This window comes from Rutidosis leptorrhynchoides, chromosome 10 (genome assembly GCF_046630445.1).
Source record: "Rutidosis leptorrhynchoides isolate AG116_Rl617_1_P2 chromosome 10, CSIRO_AGI_Rlap_v1, whole genome shotgun sequence".
Lineage (NCBI taxonomy): Eukaryota > Viridiplantae > Streptophyta > Magnoliopsida > Asterales > Asteraceae > Rutidosis > Rutidosis leptorrhynchoides.
In genome coordinates, this window is record NC_092342.1 from 61,465,351 (window position 1) to 61,482,446 (window position 17,096).

Genomic DNA, 17,096 nt, shown 5'->3' on the forward strand with positions numbered 1-17,096 from the left:
AAGCAAAAGGAGTACAAGGTACTTCTGATAGTCAGAGTGCTCTAGATTTGAGCAAGAACTCCATGTACCATTCTCGTACAAAACATATTGATATTCGCTATCATTGGATATGCGAGGTAATTGATCAACAACTGTTGAGACTAGTGAAGATCCATAGAAAGGAGAATCCTACAGATATGTTAACAAAGGTGGTGACTCGAGAGAAGCTAGAGTTATGCAGAGACATAACCGGGATGTGTTTTCTTGTATACGGCTGGAGGGGGAGAATTGATAAGTTCCAGCCGTAGTCTAGATTTTTTTAGATGTTCAAAGAACCCGGTTGAAGAAACAAAGTTGGAAACAATTACGGCTAGCTAACTTTGACAACTCATATGGAAGTATTCAAATTGGAAACAATAGCCAACTTTGACAACACATGGAAGTAGCAAAGTTGAACACAATGACGGCTAATCACCATTTTGCGTTCACACCGTTACGCGTTCACACCATTCCACCTCCTCAAAGTTTTCTATAAATAGGGGTGAAAACCTCCTTTGTAATTCATTCACAAAAAAGTGTAATCACAACCTAGTTAGTGTGTGTGAGATATGTGTAATCCTAACCAAGAGTGAATACATCCCTAGAGAGTGGTGAGAATTCCTAATGTGTTAGTTTGAGAGTTTTTGTTTTTGAGTTTTGTAATACTCTGTAATCTATTTTTGTGAGGAATAGATTTATTTTCTCTTAAATTTGTGTTTACCAACGTCTAGTCTATCTTCTCATAATCACAACATGACGATCACCTCTCAAGAAATAATAATCACAGATCATTAGTCATTACACTTATCTACTAATTATTTATTGTTTTTGTCGATCAATTTAAACGTTAGAATATGCAGGGAAAATGTTTATTTTTCTATATATGAGAAAAATTCTCCAAATATCAAGTGCCAAATTTTAGAAAGTAGACTTATTTCATAACGGCTATCCCCAAATTCAAACATCTTCCAAATCCACTAAAACCCTAAAGATTGAATCAGTTTATTTCGAGATCTCTCACACGCAAACAGATTGACACGCCTTCAAGAATGGATGTTCCTCAAGAAATTGATGATTACTTGCGAGAATCGATCGAGTATTCTCTCGGGCTACCGGTATCACTACACGAACCCTAGAATTAAAGATTCAATCCTCTGAAGAAGCACTAAGACATCTTCAAGATCAATGCTTTTATTTGAAATCAACTTTGATGGAGAAAGTTAAAACCATTGAACGTGTTTGGGTTAGTAATCTATAAGCACCCTTTATTTTACACTATTTTTGTTTATTATCATGTTTAAAATGTTAAGGTTTAGTGGGGTTTTTGATATGGGTTTGATGATTTTTGAAATTTTATTACATTTTTGAGATATAATTATTTGTTGTAGGGTTATCTTTATTATGTTCATGTAAAATGTAAAATAAGTAAGTGATTACATTTCACAGCATGAAAAGTAATAAAATAAAGAAGTTAAGCTTCTTATATGATTAAAAATCGAATTTGCGACATGAGAATCTAATGAGATGAAGGATAAACATTTAAGGGTTTAGTTGATTATGGTAATTTTTTCATGATATAATAGGCTGAATCGAGTATGAATGCACAAGCAGTGAAGAAGTTTGTAGAACAGAATAAGAAATTGGCTACAGAGTGTACTAATTTGTTGGATCAGTGTGCAAAGATGGAAAACGAGTGTTCGTTGTATGATCGTGATGTAAACGTTTTAATGGATTTTGGTAATGAGGCTGATGAACGAGCGAAGGTTGCAGAGTCTCGTGTTCTTTATTTGGAGGAGGAGTTAAGCAAGTCATCAGAAGAATTGCAGGTTTTCACTCAACGGTCAGAGGGGCAAAAGGTAATTCAATTGGTTATGATTGTATTTATATTAATGACCCGTTTTGACCCGTTTTGAAAATGTGTCACTATATTAAAGGTTGGTAGTCTGTTTGGCAACGAGTCAATACAACACTGTGTTAATGCATTGCTCGCAGCTCTGTTAAAAAAAGATGATGCCGATTCACTGGCACGTTCGTTTTTAGAGACGAATAATGGAATCTATGTTTGCCAAGAGATGCTCGATATGTGGGACCGGTTAGTAATTTTTAAAATTTGTTTTTCATTATGTCGTTAATTATTCTCAAATTTGTACCAATACTCAAGGAACGTAGCTTGAAGCCATCAACACTGGATGTTTTGGCGTTGGCGTACGAGGTTAAGAAGCTGCAGAAAGAAAAAGAATATTTGAGGATTAATCTCGTGAAAGCTGAAGACGAGGTTTGTAATTCATAGTCATTCATTTGTTGTTTTTAGATAACCGTGGGCCCATTCTAACTCTTGAACACTGAACCTGTACTTTGAAACACTTCTTCACTTTTTACCCTCAAAGTTTTCGAAGAACACTGAACTGAACACTGAGGTTAATGCCTCACCACTCCCAGTGTTCTCAGAGGCAACAAAAAGTTTACAAGTTCTTATGAGAAACATGTTTCTTTGTTTAGGTATGTATTCCTTTTTCTGCATTGCAATATTAACTGAACTTAAACACTTGCATGTTATTATTAGGTTACAGTGTTGTTCGATGAAAACAATGTCTTAAACGAGGAAAACACGAAGTTGAGAACGCTACTCCAAAACAAAAGACAACTTTCTGACCCAGGTGGTAATCAAAGCAATGCATCCATCAAGGTAATAACTAATAAACCTGAAATTATCAATTGAATCATTACAATTTTGGATTAAATAATTAAAATTTTCTTATGATATGTTTCTTTATCGCGCAGAATCATAAACGAAAATCTAGTTCTTGCCCTAAAGAAAATATCGCAATTGAGAAGACTGATTATGCTGATGATTCAACTAGGCTACATAACAAGTAACTTCTACAAGCATACTTAAATTTTGCAGTTGTTCTTCGGGTATAAATGTATAATGATTCTTGCAGCACAAATTATGTCTTCACACTTTTTATTAAAATCCAAGATCATATCATATTATCTTTCAAAATAACATTAGATTGTAGATACAGTGTCAGGGGCGGAACATTTAAGGGACCAAAGGGGGTATCCCAACCCCCCCACCCCCCCCCCCCCCCCCCCCCCCACACCCCCACCCCCCAGATTTCGGGGAAAAAAAAAAATTACACTAAAAAAAAAAATACCGAAAAAATAAGGTTTTTTTTAGTGTTTACCCCCCTTCGATTAGTTTCGCCCCCTCCCGAGTCGGGGTCAAGTTCCGCCACTGTACAGTGTCCTCAAAGATCTTTAAATTTTTTGACCAAAGTATGCAGGTTGAAGAGTCATGACAAAAATCATTGTATATGTTTGACAAATGCAAGATGTTATTAATAAAAAATTTGGATCTTGAGATCCATGGGTACTTATTTGTTATCTTTATTCATGCACATGTGCAGTTTTATCGATCACTTCACATGTTGATGAACATTAAAGTTAATGAAGATGTTCAATTTTTGCATCTTCTTTTAAATGAAGTTGATGAACATGCAAGTGATCGACATACAAAATACAAAATATATATTAAAAAGGTGAAAAAATAAACCTTGTGTTGTTGCTCATGTGATAGTGGTCTGGCTCTCTTTGCGAGAGGTCAGGAGTTCGACTCCCGTGAGGTGCAACATTGCACAAAAAGTTGCCCCTTTACCCTTGAATTCCACCCAAGGGTGCTTTACGCACAACACGTTGCGGGGGCAGTGGGAGAGGGGGATTTTACAGCTCATGCCCTCGGATTGGGCCAAATTTCTTCTTAGGAAGCAATTGGGGGCGTGTTATGCAACTGCGGGAGATGAACGCGTGGGTGGTTGTCCTCTTGGGTGATCCCGTGCTGCTGTTAAAAAAAAGTGAAAAAATAGTACTCCGTATTGTATGTATTTGTTTCTAACTCCATTTGCGAATTTGCACCTTTGTTAATGGAAGTATCAAGATTATGAAAGTTGAAAATTATATATCAATTCATGGTTAAGGTCTAATTAGATTGTTTATGTTGATGAATATTTATTTGATAAATTAGTTAACTTTCATCAGGTGAATGCAAAATCATGCTCCGTAAATCAAAACATTAGTTAAGAGGAAAGCGTTAACATCCATTAATAATTTAACATTTTCATAATCTATTTATAATGTTTTTAAATATACAAATACTCGTAGTACTAATCCTAGTTTTTAGTCTTCTTGTTTAACCTACAACAGAAGTAATTAATCTCTTGGGTGGGGATGCTTTGTTTTGTAGTGTTTGTTTTAGGCTTAGTCTGGGTTTGGTCTTCAATGGTAAAAAAATCCCATTATCTATGTGACAGAGATATAAACCTATAATATATGGATAGGTAGATGTATCTTATGGCATGTCTGTTATAGATGTGGCAATTTAAAGTGTTTCTTCAAGCTCTAGGTCTCATTTCATGAAATAACACTTAAGACGACTGACGACCCCGCAACGCGGCACTAGGGAAGCGATGTTTGCCCTGTTCGACAAAAGTGACGTTATGTAACGCCATTAACAAGGCTTTAAATATGATGTCTCAATGGCGCCATTCAAATTACTAACCATTATTTTTACCTTCAAAATTTGACATTTTCGCATTATAGTCAAAAAATCATTTTTCTTTTTCAAAAAGTGTAAATCTAACTCCACATCACATGTCACGGTTGCATGGGTCTAACAGGTGGCAATTCTAGACTCACTCATGAGGTTGGTAACTGGAGTATGTTTTTGTGAAAGAGCAATTCCCTCAAATATGTGTTGTTTGGTCGTCACGACTCTATTACTAGCGCCTCCCTCTGTCGCAATAGAAATCGAGAATAGAGGGGACCTTATTGGGATATCTAAAGTGAAAAAAAAGAAGAAGAAAAATTCATTGGCATCTCTTTCAACACAATTCATAGTTGTATACTTGTATGGTTTGGAGTTGCGGTTATCTTGGTAATGTTTGGGCTTCTCATCATGTGATGGAAGCTTCTCTTCTCTATTTTAATGTTTTTATTTTTTCATGGAATGTCAAGTTGGTAAATTTCCTTTCGTATACCTCGGGCTACCAATCGGTACAAAAATGAATAAAATAAAAGATTGGAAACCGGTGATACACAAATTCAAGTCGAGACTTTCGGGTTGGAAATTGCGTTCGATGTCCTTTGGTGGAAGATTAGTGTTGATTAAATCGGTTCTATCAAGTTTCCCATTGTACTACTTCTCGATCTATCGTGCCCCGTCATGTGTGCTAAAACTACTTGAGAGTGTAAGACGTTCTTTCTTTTGGGGCGGGTCAGGGTCGGGTTCAAAAATGTCGTGGGTCAAATGGGAACAAGTCTTAAATTTTTACGGGAAAGGGGGGTTAAACATTGGGTCTTTGAAAAGTAAAAATCTCTCTTTATTAGGAAAGTGGTGGTGGAGGTTTAAAACCGAAACCGGGTCACTTTGGTCTAAGCTATGTAACCTCTTTCCAAGGTTATATAGGTTAGATCTACTGCCTGATGCAACTGTCAAAGAAAGAGTGGGTAACTTCGGGTCTGATTCAACATACAACTGGTGTTGGAAGCGAGAGATTTCTAGAAGGGTAACAAATGAATTCGCTGCGTTATTGAACCTGCTCTCCTCTATCACGATTGACAACAATGCATCAGACAGTCTCAAATGGTCGTGTGTTTCTAACGGAGTGTTCAAAGTTAGCATCCTCTCCCATTTAATTGACGACAAATTCTTGAACGAGCATTCCTCCCAACAAGGTACTGTACGCAATTATTTAGTACCGAAAAAAATAGATATATTTGTTTGGCGTGCTTTAAAGAAAAGATTACCGGTAAGAGTCGAGCTTGATAAACGCGGAATAGATCTACATTCTATACGTTGCCCGGTTTGTGATGATGACGTGGAGACGGTTGATCATGCGATTACCTCATGCAAAAACGCGAAAGAAATATGGGTCCGTATCTTCAAATGGTGGAATGTTGGTGGGTATAACAATCAAAATTTCGATGATATTCTCGGAGGATATAGCCATTCTACTTCTATGTCGGATCTTGGCAAAATAATTTGGGAAGCAATTAAGTGGATTGGGGCGTACTTCATTTGGAAAAATCGAAACAACAAAGTATTCCGAAACAAATCTTGGAATACCCCGGTTGCCCTTAATGAAATACAAATCATATCATTTGATTGGATCTCGAATAGGATGAAGAACAAGAAATTAGATTGGCATATGTGGATTTCCAATCCTGTTGTATATCTCAATCTTGTATAAGTTTGGATAATCTTTTGTTTTTGTGTTTTTTCGTAGTTTTCGTGTTCGTGTCTTGTATCGGGTCTCTTCAATGTTTAGTTAAGAGTGTACATACTTGATCCATCACTTTTGGATCTGCTCCTTGTATTCATTGTTTTGGCTAATAAAATGTTGCTTGCCTTTTAAAAAAAAAAAAAAAGCGCAGAGCTGGAATCCTAGTACAATTATGTCAGTGGACCCAACATATAACAGAAACAACACCAAATAAAGAATGAACACACATCACTACATCACATGCCGCTATGCCAGCTTCAAAACACTAAAGATGCTCCCCCATTTGCACATGGCATCCTGTTTCAGTGTTTCACCACCCACCTCACCAAAACGATACCTCATTTCCAACTAAACGACATTCTCCACCTCCTTCGTTATTATCATCTCTCTAATATAAACTCAAGATCCACAAACCAAGAAGTAAACTTGCATGCATCAACCACTTGTAACCTACAACTTTTACGTGCATCGATCAACAACATTACTTCTTCTGAACAAACTAAGGGTAACGGAAAAGATTTTCATCTGTTATTATTACTTAATGAAGTTTAAACATGAAATCATTAAAATTAAGTGCAACAATTAACCTCAGCAAATGAATTATTTGAATTACTTATTAATTAATTAACCTACTGATAACACAAATTATACATCCACAAATTATCGTAAAGTTCGCAACAAACGATCCAAGTGCATTGGGAGTAAAACATTACAAATATCTGGAGCCTTACTTAAATTAAACTTTAAAAATTAATTAAATAAAGAAAACAAAATAAATGATTAAATCAATAAAAACAGAGTATATATCAATATATCATCGTCAAACGTACAATAAATATAATCATCATCATCATATTCATAGAAACAATAAACCTAAAATCAACAACTAAAATAAATAAAACGAATTGTAAATTTGAAGAATCACAAACGAACAAAACAAATCACCACAAAAACAATTTCAGATCCCTCTACATAACCAAAGACGCAGCTAACACAACAAAGAATCCAGATCCAACGACGGCGTTTAAGCTAGCGGAACTAGGTGAACCAGTAGGTGAACCGGTAGGAGTAGAAGCAATTGACGGTGCCGGAGCTCCGGTCGGTGTCACGGAAGAAGGAGGTGCTGGTGGAGATGCAATCGGAGATTCAGTCGGTGAAGATTTAGGAGCGGCCGTTGGAGAAACGGTTGGTGCGGCCTTCGGAGAAACGGTTGGTGCAGCCATTGGCGACTGAGCAATTGCAGATCCGGCAATCAAAGCGAATAGCATCAACATAACGAAAGTTGAAGCCGCCATTATTATGTTTATCTGAATCTCTTTCGGAAGGTTGATTTGGAAGTGAGAGAGAGGGGTGTAAAGTGTATGAGAGGAATTGGGTGTGGAGGTTTATATATACGAATGTATAGACAAAGATGGATACATATATACAGCTTTGCGAACAAAATACGCTGTATTTTTTTCTTTAATTATGAAATTGTAAGACCACTCCAAGAAGCACTTCTTCCCCAGGACACACCGCCATATCAGCGCTACATCAGCTTTCTCTCTCCATTTATTTTTCACTTCCTCCCCATCACACACCACTACCAACCATGACATACTTTCTCCCCATCACATACCCCACAAAATTAATTAATAAATTAAGGTACAAGTTGTTTATGCTATGGGTACAAAAAAATAATGCCCAAAAGTAGGAAAAAGAAAAAATGTGCCGTCCTCAAAATATTATACACATGACAGAAAGCAGGACGGAAGGAAGAAAGAGAAATGAGGGCGGCCGAGGGCGGGTTGAATGCCATCGGCGCCCTCGAGGGCGGAGCTCAAGAAAGAGTGAGGACGGGGCCCGTTGGGAGTGGTCTAATAATAATAATAATAATAATAATAATAATAATAATAATAATAATAATAATAATAATAATAATAATAATAATAATAATAATGTCCCCAACTCCACATGTCCGGCCTTTCTTGCCCTAACCCAGCCACCGTTTCCGTTTCCACTCCTACCATCAATGCTCCCCCAAATTCACCTTTTCAAATTCCCCCACCTCAACCACCATTGACTCATTCGTATGTAGACGTGGTGGGGGGTAATTCTCCTCCAAAACAGCTTCCCGTTAATGAACAACCCAGGGTTTCTAATGATGAACATCGTCGGAATGTCAAAAAAATGTCAACAATTTTCGTGGGTAATTTGGCTAAAGTTACGAATCCCATGTCAATTAGTTTTGCATTTAGGAAGTTCGGGTGGATTCAAAATATTGTTTGGAGGTTTGGGCGTAATTATGCGTTCATTAAGTTTGCTTCTTTTGAACAAGCTAAGCTTTGGACAACATGAATGGCAGAATGCTTCAAGGTAATAGATTGAGGATTGGGTATGCTAAATTCGAAAAACAACCTTCCAATAGGAGGAATGAATTCAGACAGGTGCCAAAGCAGTTTGGTAGAACAGAGAGTAACTTTCGTAGGAGATATTCTAACAAAGAAGATGATCATAAATATGTTCAACTTCAGGTGAACGAAGACATTAATAAGGACATGGAACGTACGGCTTTAATTCTAGATAAGATTGAATTTTGCATGAACAAACTTGCCAATTGGCTCATCAAACGTAAAGGTACAATTGATATGTGTACTTTATGGGGAAAGTTTGGTGGAATTGTTCGATGCTCTGATGAAGACAGCTTTCACAATATATGTCATGGTTCGATGGCGTATGGTGGTAGTGGTGATTTCTTAAATGTCATTCCAATGAAAGAAAGACGTGGAAAATTTTCGAGGGCCACTTGGGTGGAAATTAGTGGTATTCCCATTGATTATTGTGATATGGAGAATGCTATTGTAGTTATCAAAGAATTTGGGGACGTTCTTTACACATCTAAAATGTCATACGAATTGATATAAGCAGAGTCTTTATTTGTGTTTATGGAAGTTTTTCAGGCCAAGCATATTGATGAAGTAATCGCCACATAGTTAAAAAAAACAACCAATATGCTAATGTTTAGGTTAGAGAAAAATAATGGTACTTCGGATAACGAAAGTGATCAGAATCAAGGAATTAACAATAATGAAGGGTTTAACAATAATGAAGAGACGGTCTTTAATGATGAAGTGGATGTTGTTCTAGAGTCACCGAAAAAGGTACCTTCAATGCCGGTGTTGCCCACCGGCGGTCAAGTCAATGGTGGAAGTTCAAATTTTGAATCCAACAATTTTTAAACGGACATTGGTTTGGATCCAGTGGATATTAGCGGTACTCCTAAGTCCAATTTACATCTTGATGTATATGAGAAGTATAAAGGGACTGTTTTGAAGAAAAAGGTGAACTCTAAACTGATAAAGAACAATACTGCTTTGCCGTTTGAGAAACGTGTACCTAATTTTATCTAGTTTGATCAAAGGTAGTCTAAAGTAATCTAAGGTAATCTAATTCTAAGGTAATCTAATTTTATCTAGTTTGATCTAAGGTAGTCTAAAGTAATCTAAGGTAATCTAATTTAATTAACTAACTATCCTATGGTTGAATATGTTTTTGGTTCTGGCTACCGATTCCCTGGTATTTCGGTAACAGAGCTCCGCACGAACTATTCAACAAACCAAGTGGCCAGGCCGACTACGGAGAGGCAGGAACCTTTTGGTCCCAATATAATTGGCTACTGTTCGGAAAATCCAACAACCAAGTCCGTGTATAATTGTCTTTCTTAGACACCACTAAATGCTTGTGAATAAGTTTGATAGAGAGCAGTATTGCCTGATACCAGTTCCCCGGCAGCGGCGCCAAAAACTACGTATTCTCCCGTGATATGTCAGAAACAGACGGTTTTTATTTGCGCGGTGTCGTCGGGCCGCGGCTCGCTAGGATCAGCCACTCGTGGGAGAGGGTACTGTTTTAAATTTATATTTAGCGGGGCCTAAATCTTACTACTCCTTATAAGTAAGGGAAGTATGACCTAGAGTTGTATTTTTGAGATATCAGTAGAATCGAACCTATATTTAAGCCTAAGATAGTTAGGGAGTAGTGGTTATTTAATTTGGGATTTTCTAATTTATAAGATAGATAAAGTAAATGCGATAAAATTCGTAATTCAGATAAGGTTAAAGTGAGTGCATACTATAACTTCATCAGTTATTCTGCCGAGATTATGGAATGCTGGCTCATGAATAGGCAGAGGCCTTGTATTCATTACACTGGTCCTAAACGCCCCTGTCATAAGACATGTCACTAGGTACTGCGTTAGGTTTGAAGATTCTGAATAGACAGCAACATCCCTTACCCCCAACGCCCGTGCAGTCTGACTACAGGCATACACGTTCAGACGGCTCATCCAATTGAGCGACTCGGTTGGGTGACGTATTAACATTCCAAAATGGTCTAAAATTTCTTAAGCATAATAGAATACATGGTTTACCATATCCGAGATACGTGATGTGTTTCAATGATTTCGTTAATGATTGGTTTTGAAAGATAGTTAGGCCCTTAAAAAGAGTTCAACCATGAAGAACACCATGGCCAAGTCAAGATGACTTCCATGAACACGTTCGGTTATCCTAACGGACCAATCCTTTATGTGTCTAAACAAACAGTTCCTTAATTAACTAAGAATCCTTCAAGTGGGGTGCAATGCTTGAGACCGCGTTATGGTGCAGTGTACTGGTCAACACTAACCGGGTTCCATGACCTTACTTAGCAGAGGTACAGCTTACAACAACCACTGTGCTTCAGTGTGCACGTACGAAGTTTATGTGACAACCCGAAAATTTCCAACCAAATTTAAACTTTAATATTTATATGTTTCCGACACGATAAGCAATATTTGTTAAGTCAAATTTCAAGAATTTTAAACTATGCTCATACATTCATTCAACCTCGACCAAGTTCCAACGATTCACGAACCATTAAATGAATATGATTATATATGTATATGTGTATATATATTATAACTTGAAACGTAAACAAAATATTAGATTAAATACTTTATATGATTGTATCTGTTTCAAAATGTTTATCAATGGAATTAGAAAATAAGATCAAATGATTGAATTATCAGATATATTGAATTATGATTACAAGTCTCTGTTGAAAGGCCCACGTTGATTTGAGAAATCTTTTCATTTTAACAATATTCGGAAAATGGTAAAGTGATTTATAAATATGAACAAATTGTCAATCATTGAGAACTAGACAAAGGATAGTGGAAGATTGAATCTCATAAAGACTCGATTGATCTATTTAGTTTCAAACGTACAAAAACGTTTTCAGTTTAAAAAGAACTTTATTATTAAAACGTATATAACTTTTATAAATATCTAGAACCACTTTTGACAACTCATTACTTAACTAGTATGATAAAGATAACGATATTTATATTTTATTTTATTAAATATATATAACGATTTAAATTAATATTATATATATTTATACGCGTATTATAAGTACATAGTTTTATACTTTTACTATACTTAAACTTTACCTTTACTTTATTTTTACTTTACTTTAACTTTAATAATTCATACTTTAATAATTCACTTTAATAATTCATACTTTAATAATTCACTTTAATAATTCATACTTTAATAATTCACTTTAATAATTCATACTTTAATAATTCACTTTAATAATTCATACTTTAATAATTCACTTTAATAATTCAAAAATCTATTATAAATAGAATTCAATAGGTTCCATTATTTCATAGAAACTTGAAAATAGTTTTCTCTAAACTCTCTCAATCGATTTACATATATATATTTACTCCGTATTATCTCAAGATATTATTAGTATACATAAAATATTACGGCGGAGTGCTGTCCGAGTGATTTCGAAGTTGTTTTTTCGAGTGGGATAAGATTAAGGAAATTATGGGTTATAGCTATGGAGGTGATTGAGTATGGTTCATGGGTATGCTCGTGAGGTCAATATAGTGTTTATCATCTCCGTTGCGTTTACGTACCTTTCCTGCAATATTGAATCTCAATATTGATATGTGAGTACTCATAATTTAATTTTTACATACTAATAGTGTATCCCTGACTAGTGCTCGAGTATATAGGATTATGCATGCTTGTACTTTTGATATTGCCATTAGATAGGTTATGTTGATTCCTGAATTAGTTACATATACGATTGAGATAAGGTATAAGATATGCATGTCGTTGGAAAGCTAGCGAAAAATAGTTGAATTTTGGTTTAAGAATCACTTGAATCCAAGTAATGGTTAGAAAGTTATGAAATAAACAAATTGCATAATTAATTTCGTAATTAAAATTGCTGATGATAATTAGTGAACTAATTTTCTGGGTTATAAAAAGTGATTATTTGGATTCTACTCGTCGAGTAGATGAATTTTCATATAAAGCAAGTCTCGTTTCGTTGAACGGTTGTCAAGTTATGGACAAAAGAAGTTTTGCAAATTTTGATGAAATGTCGAAACGGGAACTGAAATTCTCGCTGATCTGCGTTGTTTCATATATAAAAAAAAATACCACTGAATTCTTTGCTGTAAGGTCTAATAAACAACTCTAGCCGTTTGTCAATTCGAGTCTCGACGATTTTTCTAAAAATCATCAAAGTTGACAGTTTGGTCACATTTTAAAATTCTAAAAAGAGCTGAAACTTTTTTATTTAAAAATGTCAGTTTTGTATCAGTTGTCATGGTCGGCCTGATATGTGTTTACTCTTGCCAAAAATCATGTTATATCTTTGTGGTAACAAGAATTTGCAGGCTTTGACCGTTTGTCAATACGAGTTTTGAGAAATTTTCTAAAAATCTCCAAAGTAGGCTACTCGGTCACTTTTGTAAATTTATTAAAGCTGAAAATTTAACTTTGAAACGCCGAAAACGCGTTGGCAACTACGAGTTGTCTAGGTTTAGTTTACTTCTGTAATATTTATGCTTAATTTTTTTGGTAATGTGTAACTTTTATCTTTGGCCGTTTATCAATCGGAGTTCCGATAATTTTTCTAAAAATAGCTGAAGTGGCCCGTTTAGTCATGTTTGACCGAAAATCATTTTTGTATAAGTTATTATATATTTGCATGCGACCTCATTTTTACTTTGACCTTTGACTTTTGACTTTAACCTTTGACTTTTGACTTTGAACTTTGACTTTTCCTGTTAACTTTTCAGTTAACTTTTTGTGTGGATTTTCTCTAAAAAAAAAAAAAAAAAAAAAAAAACCTAAAATACTATTTTATGATTATGAAACCATTTGTGTTACGTTGTTTCACACGTCACCTTTTACTAGAATCTTAATTGAGCATGAGTAATATAACATGTTACTATACTGTAGAGTTAGACTCTAGCTATAGGATAGGATTACACTATGACCTGACCTAAATTGCTATACAAATATTGACCAACATATAAATATATATAATTAATATAGGTTCGTGAATCCGAGGCCAACCTTGCACTTGTTCAATGACGTTATACGTATTTTTACTACGAAATACAGTATGGTGAGTTTCATATGATCCCTTTTACTCTTTACATTTTTGGGCTGAGAATACATGCAAATGCTTTATTAACTGTTTTACAATATTTATATGCGTGAGTTTCATTTGCCTTTTTACCCTTTATATTTTTGGGACTGAGAATACATGCGCTTTTATAAATGTTTGACGAAATAGACACAAGTAATTGAAACTACATTCTATGGTTGAATTATCGAAATCGAATATGCCCCTTTTTATTAAAGTCTGGTAATCTAAGAATTAGGGAACAGACACCCTAATTGACGCGAATCCTAAAGATAGATCTATCGGGCCTAACAAACCCCATCCAAAGTACCAGATGCTTTAGTACTTCGAAATTTATATCATGTCTGAAGGAGGATCCCGGAATGATAGGGGATATTCTTATATGCATATTGTTAATGTCGGTTACCAGGTGTTCACCATATGAATGATTATTTTTGTCTCTATGCATGGGACGTATATTTATGAGAACTGGAAATGAAATTCTTGTGGTCTATTAAAATGATGGAAATAAATGATTATGATAAACTAATGAACTCACCAACCTTTTGGTTGACACTTTAAAGCATGTTTATTCTCAGGTGTTAAAGAAATCTTCCGCTGTGCATTTGCTCATTTTAAAGATATTACTTGGAGTCTTTCATAGCATATTTCGAAGAACGTTGCATTCGAGTCATTGAGTTCATCAAAGATTATTATTAAATCAATTTATAGTTGGATAGTGGATATTATGAAATGGTATGCATGCCTGTCAATTTTCGATGTAAAGAAAGATTGTCTTTTAAAAACGAATGCAATGTTTGTAAAATGTATCATATAGAGGTCAAATACCTCGCAATGTAATCAACTATTGTGAATCGTTTATAATGTATATGAACGGGTCCTTTCAGTTGGTATCAGAGCGGTGGTCTTAGCGAACCAGGTCTGCATTAGTGTGTCTAACAGATAAGTCGATAGGATGCATTAGTGAGTCTGGACTTCGACCGTGTCTGCATGTCAATAGTTTTGCTTATCATTTTGTGTCAAAAATTAACTACTTATCATCCTCAGGAAATTATCTGCTTATCATTTTTAGTCTAAGACACGTCTTGCTGCATTGATTGCATGAATAGTGTATAGACAAAAATTCATATCTTAGCGTATCTGCTAAATCATATCTTATCGTATCTATTACTGTAAACGTTGCCTGATATATCCCGTAAATTCCTCCGTAATTTACGAAATCTTTTGTTCTATATATATGGATATTCTATGTAATTAGAATATCATCCGATAACCGAAAATCATTTCATATCGAAAAAAAGAATCCTTATTCAATCGTACGAAATGGAATTCATCATTAATTCAAGTTCCACGGATTTCGAAATGGAATCCCACTCCAGCTCCGAAAGCAATGTGACCGGAATAGATCAACCAATCAGTCATCACCTATTCTGGATGAATTGGGGATGGGTTCGTAGCCTCCTCAATCATTGGAGACAAGAAGAAGGTGATCCCTTCCATCCACCACATTGCCCTCTTGACGAAGAACCTGAAGCACTTACCGGCGAACCTGTCCGAAACACCATATTCTCCCTCATTTCCAGAGTATCTCGTCACGATTATATATTACATCAAATTTTAGATTTTATTTATCCGCTCGTCCGAACCGACAATCACCCCGGTGTAATAGAAGAAGTCAACGAGCTTCGCGCTCGGGTAGTGGCTTTGGAGAATATGGTGCAGAGATTACAAACACCAGCAGCAGCATCAGCAGCATAACCAGTAACACCATCATCAACGCCAATAGTACCATTACCACCCCAACCACAACCACGTCGTAAACCTCAACTTTACACTCTGTCCCACGAGCACCATTGTCATACGCCCTGTAGATACCAAGGAATACCAACAACAATAACCGACGAAGTATTAATTCATAACTTCATTGGAGAAACATTCCGCGCAGATTATGTAATCTCTAAAGTCTTAGAGATTATCTAATCTAGCCCTAACCATAAATCAGTTAAGCGAACCAAAATGATAGAAGGAAGAGTAGAAACCCTGACAAAAATGGTGTGTGATTAACAAGCTAAACTTGTTTTACCAACAGCATCAACAGTACCGTCAGCGTCACCAGCATCATCAGTACAGTCAACATCAGAATCAACAACACCTATAACATCACAAACTCCGTCAGCTCAAGAATCACTATGGACATCATTACGAATCAATAACCCGTATATTGTATCAACGAGTTATGAAGAATTAACTCATTCCCTTTGAAGAAATTATATGTATATTTTATATATTTTGAAATAAAAATAAATCTTTCCGTGCTAAGCTATTGTGTGTGAATCTTAACTACTCGGTTAATTCATATTACAAATATGCAATAATGTACGTCCTTCGGCCGCAACTTAACCAGCGTTAACTACAATCTCTGTCGCAATTCAACAAATTCCAATTCATAATAAATCAAGTATATATTTGATTTTACACTTTCATCATCGATGTACACGAAACTTTTCAGATAACATCATTCGTACTTTGTGAAATTCACAAGAATTCCACGAACCGAACATCATATATCAACAAATAACGAAGTATTGATTCATAATTTCTATGTCATTAAAGAAATACTGCGTAAAAGTTATGTACTTTTTAAAGCCTTTAGGGATTATTCAATTCTAGTTTCAACCGTAAATCAAATGAGTTTAATTTAACATTAACTCATTAAATCTATGTTACATCTGAAGAAAATATACATATATATATTTTCATAAAGACTGTAATAAAATTCTTTTGTACAAAATATTAATTGTGAAATTTTTTTTAACGGGTAGGTAATACCCGAGAGATATATAAATTCACAATTAATTTATTACATTCTTCGAATCTGATTCAGCAAATCATCCATTATACTCCCTACTTTCACAACAATATACATTCTTTTATATAAATCAAAACAACCATACTCATTCAAAATTTAATTACATATTCTGATTTTGAAATCTCAAAATTCAACTTGAGATATGACCAAAATCATCACTCTTAGATCATTACATCTTTCACAAGCTATATTTTGACTTCAAAACTGTGTTAGAACATCAAATGTATGTTAACGATTACAATTTGTGTTCAAACCCTTCGAAAATTTCTGAAGACACTTCGAATGATGAGCAATCGAGATGATGATCCAACCACATGTTACCCACAGTTATGTACCTGAAAAACTCTTGAAACCAAAGTAAAAGTTTAAACAACGTATCCGCTTCAGATTCTTTAGCATTTATTAGCAAAAATAACTTTGCGACTCCTATTCAAAGTAGCCAGTTTTGT

The 17,096-nt window shown here is 35.2% G+C and overlaps 1 protein-coding gene across 1 annotated transcript; it reads right to left on the reverse strand.

Moving 5' to 3' along the window:
* Nucleotides 1–7,146: 7,146 nt before the first annotated feature.
* LOC139871633 (uncharacterized) lies at nt 7,147–7,642 on the reverse strand. Its single transcript, XM_071859351.1, has one exon. It carries the CDS (start codon nt 7,592–7,594, stop codon nt 7,268–7,270), a length of 327 nt encoding a protein of 108 aa, XP_071715452.1. The 5' UTR covers nt 7,595–7,642; the 3' UTR covers nt 7,147–7,267.
* Between the last annotated feature and the right edge of the window lie 9,454 nt (nt 7,643–17,096).